A 23,743-nucleotide genomic window follows, 5' to 3' on the forward strand; every position below is an offset into this window, starting at 1 on the left:
AGTGGTCATACAGACACTGGCAGCAAAGAATTTTTATGTCACATTACTTTGGTTGGTTATTATACCATAACTAAATAATTTGCTGGTCATATGCTTTCTTAAAGTGCTTTCTGTATATGTTTCTGCAGCTGGGCTGAAACCTGGTGCACAAGTTGGATCTCCTTTAACCTTGAGTTCCCCACCTCCTACTCAGCATAACTTATACAATGGACCAAATCCCCCTGGAAACCTCGCTCACAGGTAATTAGGAAATGTATTAGATATAGTATTATATGCAGTCTTTGTCTCTGGTTCTGTACTTCCATCTGCACATTTTTTTCAGGCACCCAGGACCTCCAGTTACCAGTAATGCCTCTCCTTCATACCCTTCCATTGGTCAGTCTTCAACACATTTCAACAGTGCTCCTCCAGCACCAGTTCAGCAGATGTCCAACCAGTTTACCAACATGCAGCTAGGGGGATACGGTAATTTTTTATGTTTAATAATACTAAAGTACTTATTAACATTGCTCAGTTTTATTTCATTTACACTCCTGTTCATGAGATATTTTTGGGCTAAAAGGAAGTATCTGATCTAGAAGCTGATTGACATGAGCTCTTCAGCTCCTCTCACTGATTAATATGTGTCAATAAAAGTGCCACTAACGCTTCATAAAATGACATTCAGCCCATAAACTCGTATTTTATAATGCATTTGCAAGTAAACACATTGATAAACCTACAAGGGACCAGCAGTGGAAGATAGAGATGGACACGGTGCTGACCTCATTGGTCCATCTGAGAGCACACTGTGCATAGGGTAGTCTTAGAATCTAGTGACCATTTTTTACATACATAAAGGGGGGACCTGGAATGGGATGAACCAACGTCAGTATCAAATATATGTTACGCTAGTGGCTTGTACCCACCTCTCTCCTGCTCCCCCTGGGTGGGTGCATCACTTACCCTGCCTTGACTATTGCTTCCCACAGTGCCGGCCCCACTGCTGGCTGCGGCCTGCACTTTTCTCCTGGGCTCTCCCACACGGCCCCTATGGAAACACTCCCTGGCTCTGGTCCAGTGTGTGCTATTCTAGTTTTCCCTACCTAATGGCTGGACACTTCAGGTCGTTTTAGGCACTTTCCCCTATGAAACTATAAAAAAGTTATAGGGTCAATATATGGCGATGCAAAGAAAAAAAATGTTTTTTTTTTCAAAGTGTTAAAACACAAGAAAATCTATATAAATGTGCTATTGTTGCAATTGTGCTGCCCTAGAAAATGAAGGGAACACAGTGAAAACAAAACCCATAAAACTTTTCTAATTCCTCCCCATTTGGAACTTTTTTTCCCAGTTTTGCCCTACATTATATGCAATAGTAAATGGTGACATTAGAAAGTACGGCTATGTGAATGCAAAAATAAAAAAGTTAGGGCTCCTGGAAGGTGGAGAGTAAAAACAAAAACTCACTCGCAAAATCACAAGGTCCTGAAGGGGTTTATACCATCTTTTTTTAGGCGTACCTAAGAATTTTGCACCACAATTTTGATGTGTTTTTTTTTTTTAAAGACTGGCATAAAAAATGCTACTCTTAATAAATTCATTCCTTACTCTAGTCAGTCTAAAAGTGTAACAGATATATTATCTAGCATCAGCCACTCTGATAAATCTGACACATCTTTAGGCTGCCTGGTCTGCTGGGAAATTTATAAAAGTCCCATCTAGATGAATGGGACTGTCGCCGAGAGCTCTGCAGTATATGTGCCATTGTGACTACGGGTATACTCCTAGAGTTGTACAGAGCGCTGCTGCGTCTAATTAGATCCAGTAGACCAAGTCCAGCATCCCTGTGATCATGTGATTGGTCATATGATTACTGGAACCAGTAGAAGACGCAGCACTTATTAAGCACTATATACAGTGAAAAAGCATAATGGCACATTAAAGTCAGTGGTGTCTGTTCAGTACCGTCTGTCTGCATTTTGCAGAACGGAATTGCGGACCCATTAATTTCTATTGGGCCACGTGATGTGCTGTCCAGATCCGGAAATGCGGACCTGCACTTCCGGGTCCGCAATTCCGTTCCCGAAAAAAATAGAACATGTCCTATTCTTGTCCAAAATTGCGGACAAGTTAAGGTTTTTTCTATTATGGTGCCGGCGATGTGTGGTCTGCAAAATGCGGAACGCACATTGTCGGTGTCCGTGTTTTGCCAATCCGTGGATTCGCAAAACACATACGGATGTGTGAATGGACCCTACTCCATAGATTAGTGAATCAGTTTGTACGAATCGATTCTTTCATCAAGAAGACTTCTTCATCTGCAAGGCAAGAAGCCACCCCCGCCGCTTGTTTGACAGGGTCGGACATCTCGCCTGACCCTGACAATCTCACACTGATTCTCCTAGTAGTGGAGCCGGTGCAGAGGCTCTGCTTCTGGAGCAGCGACTGTTCATGTGCCGCTACTATGGAGCAGAGATTAGCGGCAATGTGAGCAAGCCCTTAACATTATGACATTCTTAACAGAGCCTTGGGAGATGTGATAGATTCTGACAGATCTCATTGACTTTAATGGTTTCAAAAAAAAAAAAATTTAATGGCAAGAATAGTGCTGGAAAATAGACAGTATTTTTCCATTAAGATGCAGAAAGCCACTAGTGTGAACATAGTGTTACATAAGGGGATGAAGTATTCTTGTAAGCTAATTGAAGGCAGTCTTATTTTACACTTAGTTTCTTTGTTCCAAGATATTGACATTTACATAAGCAAAAACCGTAATCAACATAAAACGTTATGTAAGTCACTGCAGCACTCAGTGGCATAATGGCTCAGTGTACAGCATTCTTACTGTTTTCACTATACGTTCACAGGTCCTCCTGGATCCAGTAACCCTCAGGTGCCTCCTAGCCCAAATATGCCTGACAATTTTCCACCTCAGACCCGTCATATGGCACCAGGCCTCCATACACCTCCAGGAGCAACTAGCAGTTTTAATGGGTTAAATTCGGAGTCTCTCTTACCTCATGCCAATATGCAAGATGGAATGAATGCACATCCTCCTTTCCAATCACAGATGCCAGGACAGCCCCCCAATTTTGGATATCCTTCTCAAAACCGTAAGTCACGTAATATTTAATATTTAAATGGGTGCAAATTTGTGTAAATATACATATTATTAAAGGGACATTGGAGGATTATCTATCTATCATCTATCCATCCATCCAGTGGTTCCTCCAGTTACAATGCATTCCAGGACGACCATTGTATAGTCGATAAGTCTATGGAAAACTAGTAATTGCTTCCAAAGCCCAAAAATATCATCCCGAAAGAAAAATAAGCAGATACCTAAGACAGATAAAACAAGTCCTTACTTATAACTGGACAGGAGCTTCTTCAGGGTTATAGCACACAGTGCACCTGACAAACCAAGGAGCAGCTCATCCTGTACTTACACAACACGTAGTACCGTACTGTACTTACACAACACGTAGTACCGTACTGTACTTACACAACACGTAGTACCGTACTGTACTTACACAACACGTAGTACCGTACTGAACTTACACAACACGTAGTACCGTACTGTACTTACACAACACGTAGTACCGTACTGTACTTACACTACACGTAGTACCGTACTGAACTTACACAACACGTAGTACCGTACTGAACTTACACAACACGTAGTACCGTACTGTACTTACACAACACGTAGTACCGTACTGTACTTACACAACACGTAGTACCGTACTGTACTTACACAACACGTAGTACCGTACTGTACTGTAAAGAGGAGCTACCAGAACAGATGTTTTATAAAAAAATATGGTCATCTTGATTTGTCGGGTTGGTTGGCTCTGAGTCTACTGCATTGTATATGGAGTCTAGTTTCAGTTTACAATGGCTGAGGAAAGACCATTGTGTGTTGAAAATACTGTATATATAATCGATATATAATGTATCTATATATATCTATATCCAGATAGATAGATAATCTGTACTCCATTCACTTACTGTTCACTGTGTACCTTCAGTATAGGAATGAAATAATACTGCGCAGGAAAAGTTATGCAGGTTGGATGACATACCACTTATAAGAAGATCCTAGGAGACCGCAACGTGCAGCATGGACATTGTGTAGTCCACAATCCAGGGAATGAAGACCGAAATATAGTACACTAGGAAACATAGTCAGTTGCTGAACCCTGCACAGTATTAGGGCTCGATTACACAAACGTATTTTGCGTTCCGCATACGGACCGTTTTATGCGTTCCGCATACGGTCTGTATACGGAACAATTAATTTCAATGGGTCCGCAAAAGATGCGGACAGCATTCTGTGTGCTGTCCGCATCCGTTGCTCCGTTCCGTGGCCCTGCAAAAATTATGAGTCCTGTCCTATTATTGTCCCTTTTGCGGACAAGAATAGGCATTTCTATAATGGGCCGTCTGTTCCGTTCCGCAAATTACAGAAGGCAAAAACAGCACGGTCGTGTGAACAAGCCCTTATACTGTATACGAAGGCACACACAGGTCAAGATTTTTTTTTATTCAAGTTATGGACTTCTTACATGGTCTCTGTCGTCTCACACAACTTTGAACATAAGAAATTTTGTAGTATATATTATCAGAGAAAAATGGCTTGTTCTACAGGTATCAGCTGTTTTTTTAACCCCCTTTCCTAAACTAAATTCCTCTGTGAATTCTTTGATAAATCTGTTAACATCAGGACGGGCTACCAGGCTCAAGTTGATTTCTTATTTGTCCAGTTTCTTATTCACATCATTTATATATATTTTTTTTATGAATTTTGAGGAGACCTTATCACCAGTAATAAAACAAGCTGCAGTGAGCTGTCCTAAAAGGAAATTATTTGAAAGTGGCCTTAAGATACAAATGACAGGCACAACATAGACATAAAAGTGTGATTTAACCCTTAAGTACCAGGCCCATTTTTGGTTTGACATTTTAGTTTTTAACTCCCTACATTCCAATAGCAATCATTTTTTTTTATTCTTTCATTCACAGCCATATGATGGCTTATTTTTTGCGTGACAAGATGCATTTTTTTTTACGGCACCATTTAATTTACCATTTCTGTTTTTGGAAAACGTAATATTTTAATGTTTTTTTTTTTTTTTAATTTCTAACTATTTTTGATCCCCTCTCCTATTCACCCCAAAAGAGATCTGTTAGGGTGAATAGTATTTCTACAGTCTCCATTCTGAGATATGCTTTGTGAATAGCTCATTATAGAGAAAGCCATGGCAGGCCTGGAACGCTTCAGCAGCGTCTAGGTTGCCACGGCAACCAATCGGAGCCCTACGGCTCCAATCGGAAGGCAGAGGGAACCACATCCCTCTGCTTTCACTCACAGGTCCCGCGATCAGCGCTGATCGCGGCATCTGAGGACTTAAATGACGGGGACGGCGCAATCGCCGCTCCCTGTCAGTGTGGCCGAGTGCTGGCTGTATGATACAGCCGGCACCCGCCATGTATGGAGCGGGCCTCTGCAGTAGCCAGCTCCATACATCCCCTGCATCACCGTGATTTACTGGAACGTCACGGTGGCTTAAGGGGTTAAGGAATGAATCGAATTTGGGAAAGCAATCTCACACTGCAAACATACAGAGGGTGATGCCCCGTATCGTACATAGTAGTTCCTGAGGAAAGGTCATCAATATTAAAATCCCGGAAAACAGCTTTAATGAATTGCTGAACTGAATAAGAGGCTTAAGTGCACTGCCTAGGAGCTTCAACATAAAACTAGTTTAAAAAAACTTGGAGGGGGAAAAATGGATCATATTTATAAGTTTTAACAATAGTATTGCAAACACCCCGAAAACACATGCCCTCCCCCCCACCCTGAGTCCCAGGTTTGCGGTCGCACGAAAGTCCACAGAAGTGGTACCGAAAGAGTTCTCATATTTCTCCAAAGTCCAGGGTCCAGTAAGACCGTCCGAGTGGTCTAGTGCTTGATTTTCCAACTAGTCTCCAATTCCACAACTACATCCTGCAGTCACGCCATCCATCAACCAGTCTTACGCACAAGTCACCCTGCAGTACATACCCATCGTCATACAGATCTGCAAGCTTATCATGTTAAACCATAATATTATAGTGTGCTACCCACAGAGACCATATGTTCTCGAATTTCTTACTACTCCCTCGTTTTTGATACACATAACTCTCTAGCCTCACCAGCATATGGATTTTATCCACTAAATCCCGGATGACCGGAGGAGCCGAGGCAATCCAGTGAAATGCAATTAGCTTCCTTGCCTGGTAAAGAATTCTCAAAATAGCTATTTTAAGCTCAAGAGTAGCAGGTAGTGTTTTAGTATACCCCAATATACATACTGTAGGAGATAAATCAATAGTTATAGCAATCACAGTACGGATTAGATCCACGGCATCAGACCAGTATCGCCGCAGCCTCGGGCAGTTCCACATTAAATGGATTAAATCAGCATTGTGTGCCCCGCATCTAGGGTAAGTATCATCCGTCCTGTATCCCATCCTGTGTAACAAGACCGGAGTTCTATATACTCTGTGTAGTAATAGCAGTTCTGCGACTCTATGGGCCTCACTCACCGCTACCACGGGGAAATCCTCCAAAACCTCCTCCCATTGTTCTGCCATTTAGCGTGTAGCTGCAGGGGATGGGCCTTATGTAATGCCTCTAGTAAGCTCGAGTAATACGAGGAGATCACACCCTTTGTATCCCCCTGCGAGGCCGTATGAGTGATAATCAAATGCGTATCAGCAGGTACTGTATCTGCACAGCATGTCGTAGCTGAAGGTAGACATAGAACAAGGTTTTAGGCAATCCAAACTCTTGCTGTAGCATACTGAAGGACTTACGTGTCCCAAATTTTTACACTAGTTACCATCTTTAGCTCCTTATACATATAGTTAGGCCAGATTGGGGTGAATCGGGTATACCCTTGAATCCCTACAATCTCTTTAGCTTTCCACCATACTGAGTGAATTGTGCGTAAAATACCATATTGCCTGCCTTTGTCATAAAAAGTGCCGCCCTCTAATGCTGCTATTACATTCTTGTTATGAACAAGTTGCTGCACAACTCTTCCAGCTGTATTTAACTTATCCATCTCTCCCCACCCCCGAAGGTGTTGCAATTGGGCTGCAATATAATACATCCGCGGGTCAGGGACGCTCAGCCCCCATTTTGATGTAAAGTGAAATTTTGTGTTCGATCTTGAGACTCACATAGATTGGTGGTATATTTTCGGTCATATTATAGAAAACAACTATGGTGCTCAGTTACCAGGACCACCAATGCCATATCCTGGTGCATTTCCTGGAAGCCAACAGCAAATATCTGGACCACCGCAAAAGAAGCTTGACCCGGATTCTATCCCAAGCCCAGTAAGTTACTGTGTTGTTATTGCTGTATAGATATGAGTAATGATGGCACTGCATATCGAGTTATTTATGGCCGTTGGCTGTCCTCATATCTGCATGAAGTGCTTTTCTTCCCATCAAAATTCTGTTAATCGCCAGACCCCATAAGTCGGTGAGATTGTAAGATCGATCGAGCACTATATTGTCATTTCTTTTATTAATGGAAACCACTTCACATATGCAAACAAGGTCTTAAAGGTTTGTTTGGGAGTACAGTATTGATGACCTACCATTAGGATAGGTCATCAATATCTGATCGACTCTCAGCTCTACAGCCAATCAGCTGATGGAACACTGCGGCCTCCTCAAGGCACACCAAGCACAGCTCTGAACATTGCATAGCGGCTGTGCTTGATATGGCTTGCTAGGCCCACTCAATAGAATGGGCCTGCGCTTCACTTAGGACATGTGACCGATGAACATGAGGTCACCAGCCTAGGGGCATACTGTGGCCACGTCAAACAGCTGATGACCGGGGATGTTGAGAGTTGGACTTCCACCAATCTGATATTAATAACCTTTCCTGAGGAAAGTTCATCAATATTGTATTCCTGGAAACCACTTTAACCCTTTTGCCTCATGTACGGCGCTGGAGTGATAGGCAAACATGGCGCCCGCTCGCATGTGCAGTGAGCGTCATATCCGGCTGGTCTCTGCTGTTTTAAACAGCAGAGACCTGCGGCTAACTACCGCAAGCGGCAAAAATGCCGATCGCGGTGATTAAAGCCCTAACAGAAGAAAAATGAAAATCAAAAATGAAAAAAACTCTGGTATCCTAAGGATTAAGATATGCATTGCTATCCCCAAAGTCCATACGCCATGGGTATCCTTAGCCCGAGTGCCGTTGTCTTGTGCACAGAGCTACCCAGTCACGTGTTTGTGCTCTTGAGCTGCCATGTATTGGATGTGGAGGCTGAAATACCACAATGTTGAGCATTTCCAGAGTCTCCACCTCACCAAGATTGTGGTATGATAGCCAACCCGTGCTACAAAATAGGGTCTAGTGGAAGGCTGCTCCGCATGTTAATACAAATTATAGCCAGAGGTATTATGAATACCTACTATGAAGAAATGTTTTCTTCAATATACCTTAATTAGAGATTTTGCTGTCAATTAGCTTTCCTTTGTTCTTTCTCCGTGGACATCTCCATATTTGTGTATTAACATCCATTCTAAACCTGAAGCAGCTTTCCAGATCCTCTCTCTTGTTACTGCTAAAGTACTAATCCTACTACAATCTTATTTTATTACCAGATCCAAGTGATTGACAATGATAAGGTCAGCAGAGGTGGACAAGTCTATACCACTAACATAAGAGGACAGGTCCCTCCACTTGTCACCACAGACTTTACCGTACAGGATCAAGGTAATCAAGGAACACGAGATTTCATTTTGGCATGAATGGTAATGGCACTTGAGCTGGGCTCTCAGGTTCCTCTGTGGGTGCCCAGAACAGTCCCTTATTAAAGTATTGTGTTTCCAAATATTACATGTAAATCAACAAATTTTGCATTGAAATATTAATCCAGACAGATTAAGTGATCTGTCAGCAAGGAGCTACTCTGCTGACAAGGTAGCAAGTTTATAGTCAGCGTGGTGGCACACTGCTTTTATTAAGCCATCATTGTGGTCATAATCAAATGTCCTTAATGTTTCAGGGAATGCCAGCCCACGTTACATTAGATGTACAACATATTGCTTCCCTACCTCCTCCGACATGGCTAAACAGTCTCAAATTCCACTTGCCGCTGTCATCAAGCCTTTGGCTGTGGTTCCTTCAAATGAGGTAAGAGAACCTTTTGCCAGATACGTTCACTTTATTGATGAAACCTGGATCTGTGTGACCTCAGGTAACGTTAAATGCTATCTGCAGGAAGTAATAGGAGTAATAGAAAACATTGTTTGCTTCTGGATGTGAAAAACTGGACTTGGCTCAGGTTTGAAGCAAAAATCAAAGTATTTTATGAAACATTCAGTAATCAGCTGAACCCACTGAGTTTATTGCTTCCATAGTTTGTCATTGTGGACAATGCAATTTTCCTTACAAACTGCTTCACGATGACTTAGGTACACACTGATTTGGATAAAATGCCTGCAGTGGCTCCTACACGTAAAGAGGCTATTCTTTCCTCACGGCATATTTACCTCGGGCGGTTGATGGTACAATTGGTTTGGTTTTTAATGATTGTAATGGTAATTACTCATATAAGGGCTCGTTCACGCGAACGTGTGAAGCCCGTGCTGAGAATGAATGGGTCCGCACCTGTTCCCGATATCGCGGAATGGATGCGGACCCATTTGCGGACGTGTGAACGGACCCTAACCACTGTGTGTACAAGGTGAGGTTTCTAACATTAAAGTCATTAGGAAAACTGTTGATGAGTTTTGAATGTGGATTTAAGAGCAGAAAATGGCCGTTTCCCAACTTAGTAGCAGATTTTAGCCGTGTGAACATACCCTGAAATTGTACATTACATTGCATGGTACATCTGGGGGTTTCTTAACATTATTAGGGTTCGGGTTGTTGCAGAGTTACAACCCCTTCCACAGCATCTGATCATCATAGAGGATAGTCCCTCACTCAAGGGGAACATAGAGCAGCTCTGGAATACTTTGCTCAGTCTAGTTTCACATTTGCGGCACAGCATTCCGACAGGGTGTTTGGGCAGAGAACAGCCTGCAAGAGTCCTCCGGATCCAACATTGCCGGATATTACCAGAATGTCTGACTGCTCCTTAACTATAATGGGGTCCAGTGGAGATCTGGCCACTACCTGGCAAAAAGACCAGGATTCGGACAGAAAATAATTGCTGCACACAACGTTTTTTGTCTGGCCAATTCCTGGCACTATATGGAAGGCTGTAGCATAACTGTGAAAGAAGTCCTAGCCGCACTTTTACATGATCTGCCATTGATCTCAATATAATACTATTGTCCAGGTGCATCAACAGGAAAAAGTGAAAGATCACTTACTGACCATCAGTGATGGCCAGTTCGCAGTGTTCGCCGCCGAACACATGCGATCTGCCATCTTTATTCCCAAGTCCAGCGATGCAGAGGTAAGTCCTTACCTGTGCCTGCTCCGCGAGCCGCTCTGAAACACATGCGGTCACCGGGAGCAGGCAGTTCCGAGAACATCCCGATGAAGGCTGTTCTCGGAACTGCCTGCTCCCGGTGACCGCATGTGTTTCAGAGCGGTTCGCGGCGCAGGCACAGGTAAGGACTTACCTCTGCATCGCCGGACTTGGGAATAAAGATTGCATGTGTTCGTCGGCGAAAGCGGTGAACTGGCCATCACTGCTGACCATACCTCACCCAACAAATGCTCTGATTTCATAGTAGTGTGATGTTTCCTGGGACCTGTAGTGTCATGCCTCAGTGGTCCACTTCAATCTGGCCACCCACATTGGGAGAGACACACTACAATATGCTAACATGTACCCTTCATAGAAGAACTATGGGGAGATTACGGAGATGTGTGCCCATTATTGTAACAGAGTACTGTGTCTTCTCCTGCCAGACATTCTGTTCACATTCAGTAAAATGATGAGGCTTCTCTGATGGATTGGCCACTGTGTGAATGTCTCGTACAGGTTATTACCCTGCAGATGATATTTCGTCTGCCTCTGCCTGACTTGGCTCTGGTAATCAGGCTTTCTGTCATTATTCGCTCCTGCGTGCCTCCATCTATCTAACCTGGTATGATTATAAGGCCACTAAGCACATGACAGAGCCTTGTACTGATTCCTTCCATTATTTCATGTCTGCAATTACTTGGAGCCTGAGAAACGTCCAGCGCTGTAAACCAAGATGGTATATACAGACGTGGACAAAATTGTTGGTACCCTTTGGTCAATGAAAGAAAAAGTCACAATGGTCACAGAAATAACTTTAATCTGACAAAAGTAATAATAAATTAAAATTCTATAAATGTTAACCAATGAAAGTCAGACATTGTTTTTCAACCATGCTTCAACAGAATTATGTAAAAAAATAAACTCATGAAACAGGCATGGACAAAAATGATGGTACCCCTAGAAAACACAGAACATAATGTGACCAAAGGGACATGTTAATTCAAGGTGTGTCCACTAATTAGCATCACAGGTGTCTACAACCTTGTAATCAGCCATTGGGCCTATATATATGGCTCCAGGTAATCACTGTGTTGTTTGGTGATATGGTGTGTACCACACTCGACATGGACCAGAGGAAGCAAAGGAAAGAGCTGTCTCAAGAGATCAGAAAGAAAATTATAGACAAGCATGTTAAAGGTAAAGGCTATAAGACCATCTCCAAGCAACTAGATGTTCCTGTGAGTACAGTTGCACATATTATTCATAAGTTTAAGATCCATGGGACTGTAGCCAACCTCCCTGGACGTGGCCGCAGGAGGAAAATTGATGACAAATCTAAGAGACGGATAATCCGAATGGTAACAAAAGAGCCTAGAAAGACTTCTAAAGAGATTCAAGGTGAACTTCATGCTCAAGGAACATCAGTGTCAGATCGCACCATCCGTCGTTGTTTGAGCCAAAGTGGACTACATGGGAGACGACCAAGGAGGACACCATTGTTGAAAACGAATCATAAAAAAGCAAGACTGGAATATGCCAAACTACATGTTGACAAGCCACAAAGCTTCTGGGAGAATGTCCTGTGGACAGATGAGACAAAAATCGAAGTTTTTGCCAAGGCACATCAGCTGTATGTTCACAGACGAAAAAATGAAGCATATCAAGAAAAGAACACTGTCCCTACTGTGAAACATGGAGGAGGCTCTGTTATGTTCTGGGGCTGCTTTGCTGCGTCTGGCACAGGGTGTCTTGAATCTGTGCAGGGTACAATGAAATCTCAAGACTATCAAGGAATTCTAGAGAGAAATGTACTAGCCAGTGTCAGAAAGCTTGGTCTCAGTCGCAGGTCATGGGTCTTGCAACAGGACAATGACCCAAAACACACCGCTAAAAACACCCAAGAATGGCTAAGAGGAAAAAATTGGACTATTCTAAAGTGGCCTTCTATGAGCCCTGACCTCAATCCTATTGAGCATCTTTGGAAGGAGCTGAAACATGCAGTCTGGAAAAGGCACCCTTCAAACCGGACACAACTGGAGCAGTTTGCTCATGAGGAGTGGGCCAAAATACCTGCTGAGAGGTGCAGATGTCTCATTGACAGTTACAGGAAGCGTTTGATTGCAGTGATTGCCTCAAAAGGTTGCGCAACAAAATATTAAGTTAGGGGTACCATCATTTTTGTCCATGCCTGTTTCATGAGTTTATTTTTTTACATAATTCTGTTGAAGCATGGTTGAAAAACAATGTCTGACTTTCATTGGTTAACATTTATAGAATTTTAATTTATTATTACTTTTGTCAGATTAAAGTTATTTCTGTGACCATTGTGACTTTTTCTTTCATTGACCAAAGGGTACCAACAATTTTGTCCACGTCTGTAAGTGCAGTCCAGATTCTTTAAAATGCCATTGGCCTAGTATTGTTACATAGTCAGTATTACCAGGGAGGAATATGTGGAAACTTAGCATTATTTAGTGTGTGTCTTCCTTGCTTCTTTATTTTACACGTGTTTTTTTTGTTTCTTTCTTTTTAGTAATAGATCTTAACAAATTGCACAGCCGTTTATTTCTTAACTTTTAGACATGTAAAGGAGGGTACATTGTGGCAGTTTTTAGGTGTCCTCCTATTGGTTCCAGCTACAGGGCAGCCATAACAGTGCCAGCCCCATGGTCCATATAATAGCGGCTGTAGCAATGGCAATGATAGCAACAATGGTTTTGTCAGGTACAGTCACACTGCCCAAAAACGTAAAGGAAATGTGTCGCCTAGAACTTTGACTGTCAGTTAAAACCAGATAGGGAAACATATCTATTTTTGCTCAAATGTATTTTTTATTCTATTTCCTGAGCATGATTATGGGGGCTGCCATCTTGCCCAAGCTGATGTTAACAGCATTTACTGATCTGCTTTACGGCAGCCCTAATGGACCGTAGACACGGGAGCTGACCTCATTGACTTCTATGGTAGAGTTTTCTAGGCATGCTCTGTGACCTGTGCAGAGGTCATTGTACAAGGAAAGAATAGATAAACTTTGACAATCACCTGTTGTGAATGGTCAGAAGGGAGTAGATAAGCTGTGAGATCACCTACTGTGAATAGCGGATTCTGTGTTTCTGTGACTCTAAACCAGGGATCAGCAACCTTCGGCACTCCAGCTGTTGTGAAACTACAATTCCCAGCATGCTCCATTCATTTCTATGAGAGTTCTTAGAAGAGCAGAACAAGTATGCATGCTGGGAGTTGTAGTTTCACAACAGCTGGAGTGCTGGAGGTTGCCTAGCCCTGCTCTAAACCTACCTCTAATGATAAGCAGATAATTGTAGTAAATTGATCTGTACAGACCAAGGCGTGGTGCCTATGGTTGAGCGAATCGGGTTCAGATTGCTGTATCCTAGCCCGATTTGTTTAAAAACTTTGTTAATATTATCGGCTTCGTCCTACTGTAAAATGTATGGCCTCCTTGTAGGTCTATCCAAAGTTTCAGCAAATATCACAAGACTTACTATGTCTCGCTTCTATCACGTGTCACTTTGTTTATTCGCATAAATTATTGTATCAAAATACGAAGCTGAACTCTGCTTCGTGCCTCATTAACTAAGTAGAGTTCATCTTCGTATTTTGATACAGTAATTTATGCGAATAATTGAAGTGACATGTGAGCGAGACGTAGTAAGTCTCATGATATTTGCTGAAACTTCAGAAAGACCTCCACGGAGGACATACATTTTACTGTAGGACAGAGCCTATATTATTATGAAGTTTTTCAACAAATCGGGTTTGGATACAGCAAACTGAACCCGATTCACTCAACCCTAGTGGTGCCTATTATTAGGCCTAGTGGCCACCATGAAAATGGCAAGAGTTTAGTCACCAAAAATTATTTTAAATATGTCGATTTTTTTTTTTTTTACTTGATTTAAACAGTAGGTCATTTTCTGGTGACACTTTCCCATTAAGGTCCCCATACACATTCAATAAACAGCTATATCTCCCGAGTCCCTTCTGACACCCTATACACATACACTTTTGGTTAGTGTATGTACTGTATATTCAGTTTGGAGAGAGCTGCTGTTGGACACTTGGGACGGCAGGTTATATCTTGGGAGAAGAAGCGAATCGGGAGAAAGTATTCAGATCTCACAACCCTTCCAACATCATCTGTCAGGTTAAAGTCAGGAGCCCCTATACACAATAGACTGTCAGCAAACCCGCCATTTCTTCTTCAATAAGGCTGTTCTGTTTGCCAGAAAAGAAAAAAAAAATTGAAGAAAGAGTGTTGGTCGAAACAAACTTCCTTGGGGGCCCGAAGAGAGGGTCTTAGGACAACAAGCAGGGTGCCAAAGGGGAAAAAAGGGAAATGTTAGGGAATTAGTCGGGGGATCAAAGTGAAGGAAGGCTGCCTAAGGTGGCTGGAAGTGTAGGATCACCTACCGCATCTGAAGAGAAAGGAGAAAGAGAGACAAAAAAAAGGGGGCCAACCACCAAAATGGTGCAATTTTGGTGGTTGGCCCCCTTTTTTTGTCTTTCTTTCTGTTTGACAGAAGCCAGATACTGTGAACACCCATTTAACAAAAAATATACTAATGGGGAGAGGAGGGAAAGGAGAAATGATTTGTCACAAATCAGTATTTGTCTCATGAAGAAAGCCCCCGTCCATATATCCTACTAGGGCATATGGATGTCACAGATGGACTCCCCCTCTATGAGAGGGAATGGAGAACCACTGATGAGGGTGGCTTCCATTTTGGTGGGCCCGGTCTAATCTTATATTACATGGACTGGCCTTCGTTTGAATGGCCACTATGTAATACGTTTCCCCTTTAGTGACCAATGCAGGGGGAATGTCTGGAAAAATCATCTGTTTACCGGAGATGAGGCACCTGTATATTAAAAGGGGTTGTCACTGTTAAGGAAACGTGTCACCAAAAATGTTTTCTGCCAGTTATATCCAGATAGTAACACATATCTTTTTTTCTAATTTGTTTTTATTTTCTGATTGTAGATTTTTATTCTATTGCCTGAACATTATTATGGGGGTAGCCATCTTGCCTGAGCTGTTCTTAACAGCATTTAGAAAGCATTACAAAAATTGCTTTATGGCAGCCCCATGGGCCATAGACACAATGGCCAGGACCTCACTGACTTCTATGGGAGAGTCTTCTAGGCATGCTCTGTGACCTGTGCAGAGGTCATTGTACAGGGAAAGGATAGATAAGCTCTGACAATCACCTGTTGTGAATGGTGGATTGCATCTTATCTATACACAGAGGTATATATGCGAAAACTGTAGGATTTTTGTTTATATATAAGTATAGATATTGACATGGAAAATTACATCAAAAATTCTTAAAAAATATGTTAAACATAAAAACTTGATTTAAACAATAGGTCATTTTCTGATGACACATTCCCTTTAAGAGAACTTTTTAGAAAATGCAAGATCCAAGGACAATTGCTCTCTTTATTCCTGTTACACACATCCTGAAGGAATGTATGTAGTTTAAATACTATAGAAATTTATAGTATCTGATGACCTCTTCCTTTTTGTGTTTTCCCTGTATTAAAAATGCATGACAAAGACTTGTAAGGAAAATGCAGATCAATATGCAATAAGTAACTAAACCCATAGATTTGAGAGTTGCCATTAGTGGAATATAGAATCCATGAGGGAATGGGCATTATTTGCCCAGTTTACATAGGATCAGGACAGAAGGAAACTTTGCCGTCATATGCTGCCAGCAGTGTGTTGTCACCTGCCTCCCACTTCTGAATGCTATGTATGTGATGACAGGTCAGTAAATCTGGCAGGTAGAGAGGTCATTTGTCTGTGGCTGTCCCAGCAGATAAAGGAAGGAATACATACAAGCTTTACTTAGCAACTATCTCCCCCAGCAGGTCCACTACGAAGTGAGGCATGAGGTCTTACCATTCTATGTGTTATCTCACTGCAGCCACAGCCTGATGAGCTACGGCTGGTGACAAGGGCCCTGTGCGTGAGCGCTTATCCTACAATCCCTCCCGGGACGCTTTACCTTCCACCAGCATGGAATCAAGATAGGCTTCCAGGGTCGTAAAGCTACAAACACAAAACGGGTGTAAAGGAAAACTGGCTTTACTCGCCCATCCCAACCAAGCAGGTTCCATGCTATGGGCCAGTTTTGATAGATCTCCCCCAAAGTTTTCTCTGTGATCTCAGAGAAGATTCCTGCCTCTTTTGGTAGTTGAATGCTTATATAGTCACCATGTCACATGTGCCGCAGTTTTTGCAGCTTCAATGCGGACCCATTCACTTCAACGGGGCCACAAAAGATGCACGTGTGCTGTCCGCATCCGTTACTCCGTTCCATGGCCCGCAAAAAAATATAACCTGTCCTATTCTTGTCCGTTTTGCGGACAAGAATAGGCAGTTATATCAATGGCTGTCCGTGCCGTTCCGCAAATTGTGGAACGCACGTGGACGCCATCCGTGTTTTGTGGATCTGCAGTTTGCGGACTGCAAAATACACAACGGTCGTGTGCATGAGGCCTTAGACAGTTTTTTTCACCATAGTCGGCTGGGGATGTGACTTAGCAGGAACGAAGGTTTGGCCTATAATGTGTTTCGCCTCAGTCTGACTTGGCAGGTAAGGAGGTGTGGCCCATAGGCCTTATGCACACGGCCGTTGTTTTGGTCCGCATCCGAGCCGCAGTTTTGGCGGCTCGGATGCGGTACCATTCACTTCAATGGGGCTGCAAAAGATGTGGACAGTGCTCCGTTCCATAGCCTGGCAAAAAAAATATAACCTGTCCAAGAACAGGCAGTTATATTAAAGGCTGTCCATGCCGTTACGCAAATTGCGGAATGCACACGGACGCCATCCATGTTTTGCGGACCGCAAAGCACACAACGGTCGTGTGCATGAGGCCATAATGTGATGATTTGCACCCAAATTTCTGTTAGACTAAGGCCTCTTTCACACAACCGTTTACGGGCCATTTTTTGCGTTCCGTATACGGTCTGTATAGGGAACCATTAATTTCAATGGTTCCACAAAAAAAATGGAATGTACTCCGTATGCATTCCGTTTCCGTTTTTCCGTTCCGTTGAAAGATAGAACTTGTCCTATTATTGCCCACAGATCACGTTCCGTGGCTCCATTCAAGTCAATGGGTCAGCAAAAAAAAAAACAGAACACATACGGAAATGCATCCGTATGTCTTTCGTATCCGTTCCGTTTTTTGTGGAACCATCTATTAAAAATTTTATGCTCAGCCCAATTTTTTCTATGTAATTACTGTATACTGTATATGCCATACGGGAAAACGGAATGGAAATACAACAGAAGCAAAAAACTGAAAAACGGATCCGTGAAAAACGGACCGCAAAACACTGAAGAAGCCATACGGTCGTGTGAAAGAGGCCTAACAATTGTCTTAACATTTAGACAGGCAGTTTATATAGAGGTGCCTGATTTATCATGCAAGTCTGTCACATTTAGGCCTCCTGCACACGACCGTATGGCTTTTTCAGTGTTTTGCGGTCCGTTTTTCACAGATCCGTTGTTCCGTTTTTTGTTTCCGTTGTGTTTCCCCTCCGTTTTTCCGTATGGCATATACAGTATACAGTAATTACATAGATAAAATTGGGCTGAGCATAAAATTTTCAATAGATGGTTCCACAAAAACGGAACGGATACGGAAGACATATGGAGTACATTCCGTATGTGTTCCGTTTTTTTTTGCGGACCCATTGATTTAAATGGAGCCAAGGAACATGATTTGCGAGCAATAATAGGACATGTTCTATCTTTTAACGGAACGGAAAAACGGCAATATGGAAACAGAATGCTTACGGAGTACATTCCGTTTTTTTTGCGGAACCATTGAAATGAATGGTTCCGTATACGGAATGCAAAAAACGGCCCGTAAACCGAAGAAAAAAACGGCTGTGTGCAGGGGGCCTTAAAGACTCCTTGTCTACCTGTGTCAGTATTCTCATGGCACACCAGCTGTACAGGCCTACATAGGGTGCAAGGGAGCAGTATACTGAGGGGCAAGTGCAGCCCTGGGAGCCCCAGCAGGGTGTATCTGCGGCATTCAGAGAACTGGGGTCAGGAGACAGGGGGTATTTAAAAAAAAAATATATAATTAAATGAAATGAGAAAGCCTTCTTATTCTTCTTGATGTTTTTTTTTTTTTTTACAATACTTTTATTCAATGGATGGAGCAGGTTTTGTTCTCATAGACCTGTTATTAGTTGTTATTGGCCAGTGTGCCTCTACGTTTTCTACATACTGTTCATGTACATTTTAATGTATCTGTTATTGTGTCTGTGCCTGGTAATGATTATACAGAAGTCAGCGTATGTAGAAGCTTGGTCCGTTACTCAGACATTCATATAGCCAGGAATACGAAGGTGCTGTAGTTATTGGTTAGACAGTGACTCCTACAGGGAAGTCTTGGAATAGCAGTGCTGCTCTCATATCCAATAAAACATTGCTTTTCTTGCCCTTCTAAACATTTACAGGTAAATACTTACTATTAGGGCTCATTCAGGCGACCGTAGATTTGTGTCCGCTTCCGTTCCTCGGCCCCACAAGAAAAGATATGACGTGTCCTATTCTTATCCGTTTTTAAGGACAAAAACAGGCACTTCTATAATAGGGCTGGGGGCCATTCCGTTCTGCAAAATGCTGACCGCAAAACGGATACAGTGGTCTGAATGAGCCCTTACTCTGTAACAAATAGTGGAGTAGTTGATTAGTGAACTAATCAATCAGATCTCATTAAAGGGAACCTGTCACCGGGATTTTGTGTATAGAGCTGAGGACATGGGCTGCTAGATGGCCACTAGCACATCCACAATACCCAGTCCCCATAGCTCTGTGTGCTTTTATTGAGTAAAAAAACCTATTTGATACATATGCAAATTAACATAAAAGGGTCATATCTTACTTGTGTGACCAGAGAAGAGTCATATTTTCAAGCTTTGACTCATCTCAGGTTAATTTGCATATGTATCAAATGTTGTTGTTTTTTTACACAATAAAAGCACACAGAGCTATGGGGACTGGGTATTGCGGATGTGTTAGCGGCCATCTAGCAACCCATGTCCTCAGCTCTATACCCAAAATCCTGGTGACAGGTTCCCTTTAAGCACCATGCTGTGATGGGGCTATTTCTGAACAGGAGTGCCATGAGAATTACCATTTCTGGTTTGGATTGCATGGATCTCAGCCAGTGGCGTACATAGAGAAGTAAGGGCCCCATAGCAAGGATCAAACCAGGCCCCCCACACAGGACAGAAGGGTTTCCGCCTAAATTCTTGTTCAATGACCCTTGGGCCATTTTCCCACTGCTTCATGTGCTAAAAGTTGTTCCTTTAGAACAGGGATGGCCAACCTGCGGCTCTCCAGCGGTTGTAAAACTACAACTCCCACCATGCCCTACTGTAGTCTGATAGCTGTAGGCAGTCTGGGCATGCTGGGAGTTGTAGTTTTGCAACAGCTGGAGAGCCTCAGGTTGGCCATCCCTGCTTTAGAGGGTAGAGTCCTGACCAAGTTTTCACCTCCAGTAGAAGACTAGGCCCCTCTGGCCCTGGGCCCCATAGCAGTGGCACGGTCTGCCGCTATGGTAGTTACGCCCCTGATCTCAGCGTACTCTGGATTACTTACAGCAGAGACATACTTACTGTAGTCAAATGCCTGCATTGATGTGACCAGACTGTGTGCCTTTGTTTTCTAGACTCCTCTCTATCTTGTGAACCACGGGGAAGCTGGGCCCATTCGTTGTAACCGCTGTAAAGCGTACATGTGCCCCTTCATGCTTTTTATTGAGGGGGGAAGACGATACCAGTGTGGATTTTGCAATTGCGTCAATGAAGGTAAAGCTCTTCTGTCTTGATTTACTCTGCTGAGGAGCTAATGTACATTACATCAAATGCTCCAGATACCTCAGCTGAATAAGATACTAAAATGGCTCAGATTTGGAGTTTTTTCTACATTCACCGCCATTTAATAGGTTTGATCTCGTTTTAAAACAATGATTCCTGAGGGTGAAGCATCTTATATCTCCTGTGCTCAGCTTTCAATGTGTTCAGCCTGCCCCATCCCATGTTTAGGATATGACGAGGATATCAGTACCAGATTTCTTAGAACATTTGCTAACAATCCACATCCAGTGCACGTTAATGTTTTTTTTTGTTTGTTTTTTTAACTGGGGGGAAAAAAACTGTGCAGATTATCTTTCTTCTTCTTATGGATTTTATGCAGAAGAGCCCTCAGATTATTTCCACACAGTTTAGCCCCATTTAAAGAGGACCTTTCACTAGTATACAAACTAAAAACTAACTATACCTGTGGGCAGAGCGGCGCCCAGGGGTCCCCCTGCACTTACTAGTATGCCTGGGCGCCGCTCCGTTCGCCTGGTATAGGCTCCGGTGTCTCAGCTCCGTCTGTTGTACTGGACTGATTTTTTTTGTTGGAGGCGTGTCCCTTGCTGCAGCACTGGCCAATCGCAGCACACAGCTCATAGCCAGGCTATGAGCTGTGCGCTTCGATTGGCCAGTGCTGCAGCAAGGGACACGCCTCCAACAAAAAAATCAGTCCAACATAACAGACGGAGCTGAGACACCGGAGCCTATACCAGGCGAACGGAGCGGCGCCCAGGCATACTAGTAAGTGCAGGGGGACCCCTGGGCGCCGCTCTGCCCACAGGTATAGTTTGTTTTTAGTTTGTACACTAGTGAAAGGTCCTCTTTAATAGAGCTAATAATTGTCGTATCCGCAAAAGAACAAACTGCTTGGCAGAAATCTGAGTGCCAGCTTCTACTAACGTATAGGTTGGGGTTGTAAAAAGACAAATCCAACAGGCATGAAGATACCCGTATAGAGACAGGGTTACAGTGTACATTACCAATAGTACATACATAGTGGAGTACAGGGGCGGCCTGGGAACTTAAAGTGGCCATGGAAAAAATACTGTAGTCGTGTCCAAATTGATGTAAGGCAGCCCCAGCAATACTATATTGCGGCACATTACACCACCCCAACAGAGCCAAATACCACAGCCCATCACAAAATACTGCCAGCAGCACAAAATACATCCCCAAAAACATCCACTGGCCGCCGTGAGGAGGGTCCAGGTGGCCCCCCGGGCATCAACCCACCGGGAAGTTTCCCTGTAAGGTCTATGGCCAATCCTCCCCTGTACACAGTATACATACATATCCAGACAGTAGAAAGACATACTTACACACTGAACACATACCTTACACCATGCTACTTCACAGGACGAGGATGAGCTTTCTCACTTTAGGGGGGCTTTTTAGTGGGATACCGGCCATGTGCGGAACGGAACATCCAGCCCTATGATGGAAAAGCCTATAGATAAGAATAGGACAGTGGAGCTCTCATAAGGTTGCATACTGATGTACTTAGTTTATCAGGTTGGTCAAAGGGACCTGTTGTCTTTAGTGTTCCCTTGAAACGTGAAGCCGGCCATACACAGCCATTTTCGGTTTTGCCAACTTTAACATAATTGCCCACGTTTATTTATCAGCTTGCCTGTGACTAGATAGACGTCAAGGCTTATGTAAAATGTTCATTGTTCAGTAGTAATTACATTAACATCTGCATAAAAAAGAAATTACAATTTGCATTAAAGAAAGTTCACTGGTCCCAAAAAGTTAATAATCTAGATTAGTCTCCTTCTTGATGGTAATTTGTTTGCTATCCATTCCAATTTGCTTGAAGTCATCACATTAAAATCTTTTATATACAAATGTGCGATTAGTAAGTATTCATCTTTATGTTATTACCCTCATTTCAACCAGTTCTTTCTGTTCTGCACCATTTGTTAAGATCTCTGCTTGCCATCATTGAATGGAAACACTGAAAACATGTCCTGATTAAAGGATGATTGCGTCCTTTCACTGACTGCATACAGAGATCCAGATATGGGTGACAAATTGATACACTAGGAAGGAGATTTATCATCTCCCTGCACCAGATTTCTGGCATAAAAAAGTTGCAAACTTTTTAGATGCTTTTGTGACAATATATTACGCCACTTTTACCACTTTTCTGGAAGAGGATGTGGTTAGGGCGGGGAGGTGGCATGGGCAGCTAATTAATCTTAATTTTTGCCAGTTTTCGTGTGCAAATGAAGACAGAAATCTATGGCAGCTCTGAGCTGCTGTAGATTTCTGTATGGGCGCATGGACTGCCAGAGGAGGCACTATATATAGCGCAGGGGATATCAAGACTAGCGCAAAAAGTGCCAGTCTTGATAAATCAACCCCTGAGGGCTCGTTCACACGAACATGTGCTGCCCGTTGCCGTATTGCGGACCGCATTTGCAGATCCACAATACACGGGCACCGTTCCGTGTGCATTCCGCATCATTGATGCGGACCCATTCATTTCAAAGGGTCCGCAAAACCGGAGATGCAGAATGGAACACTACGGAAGCACTACGGAGTGCTTTCTGAGGTTCCGTTCCGTGCCTCCGCACCTCAAAAAGATAGAACATGCTCTATCTTTTTGTGGAACGGAGGGATCGCAGACCCATTCAAGTGAATGGGTCCACGATCCCCATGCGGCTGGGCCACGGTCGGTGCCCGTGCATTGCGGACCGCAATTCGCGGTCCACAGCACGGGCTTCACATGGTTGTGTGAATGAGCCCTTAGTGTGTTAAAAATGAGCAGAATCTAAACACGCTACTTGTACAGTACATTCAAGAAAGTCTCACATATGTTGATCCTTCACATTTTCTTAATTATCGGGATTGTACGCTGTATTGTAGGAGTTTCTGTTCTATTCATGAACCATTGCCTTTAGCTAGTACAACGGCTTTAATTTTGTTCAGAAAGGCAGTCAGTGTAAAACATGCCGTCTAATAATGATACAAGCCCGGGGCCATTTTGTACCCATTCTTACAAAGCTCATTGTATTCTTCTATTTTCCCCATGAGTTTGGCTTCCTATTAATCAGGACATAAAATGACCCTTTGGAACACAGACTGATTGTCAGTTTCCGAGGCTTGGGAAAAGTACGAGATAATACTAGTAATGTACCATAAAGCATGGTATGGGAATACTGCATCTGGGAATGTGCTGCTCAGGGGAACATTCTTACTTGGCAATACTTTAAGAAGTAACACGCACTATAGGAAACAAAGCAAGACAGGGCAGATTCTGCATACTTCTGAAATAGGATCAAAAGTGGGGAAATGATGTAAATTGCCTTGTGTGACTAGTTGGATAATATGCAGTGCCTCT

General features: G+C 43.0%; 1 protein-coding gene across 1 annotated transcript in view; it reads left to right on the forward strand.

The window, feature by feature from the left end:
* SEC24D (SEC24 homolog D, COPII coat complex component) overlaps nucleotides 1-23,743 on the forward strand; it is a 90,215-nt gene that overhangs the window by 18,793 nt on the left and 47,679 nt on the right. Inside the window, exons 3-9 of the mRNA XM_044305112.1 lie at nucleotides 129-240; nucleotides 323-465; nucleotides 2,850-3,095; nucleotides 7,247-7,371; nucleotides 8,662-8,773; nucleotides 9,066-9,193; nucleotides 20,208-20,346. Coding sequence (XP_044161047.1) covers nucleotides 129-240; nucleotides 323-465; nucleotides 2,850-3,095; nucleotides 7,247-7,371; nucleotides 8,662-8,773; nucleotides 9,066-9,193; nucleotides 20,208-20,346 — 1,005 coding nt within the window. The remainder of the gene's footprint in view (nucleotides 1-128; nucleotides 241-322; nucleotides 466-2,849; nucleotides 3,096-7,246; nucleotides 7,372-8,661; nucleotides 8,774-9,065; nucleotides 9,194-20,207; nucleotides 20,347-23,743) is intronic.

Source organism: Bufo gargarizans, chromosome 1 (assembly GCF_014858855.1).
Source record: "Bufo gargarizans isolate SCDJY-AF-19 chromosome 1, ASM1485885v1, whole genome shotgun sequence".
Classification (NCBI taxonomy): Eukaryota; Metazoa; Chordata; class Amphibia; order Anura; family Bufonidae; genus Bufo; species Bufo gargarizans.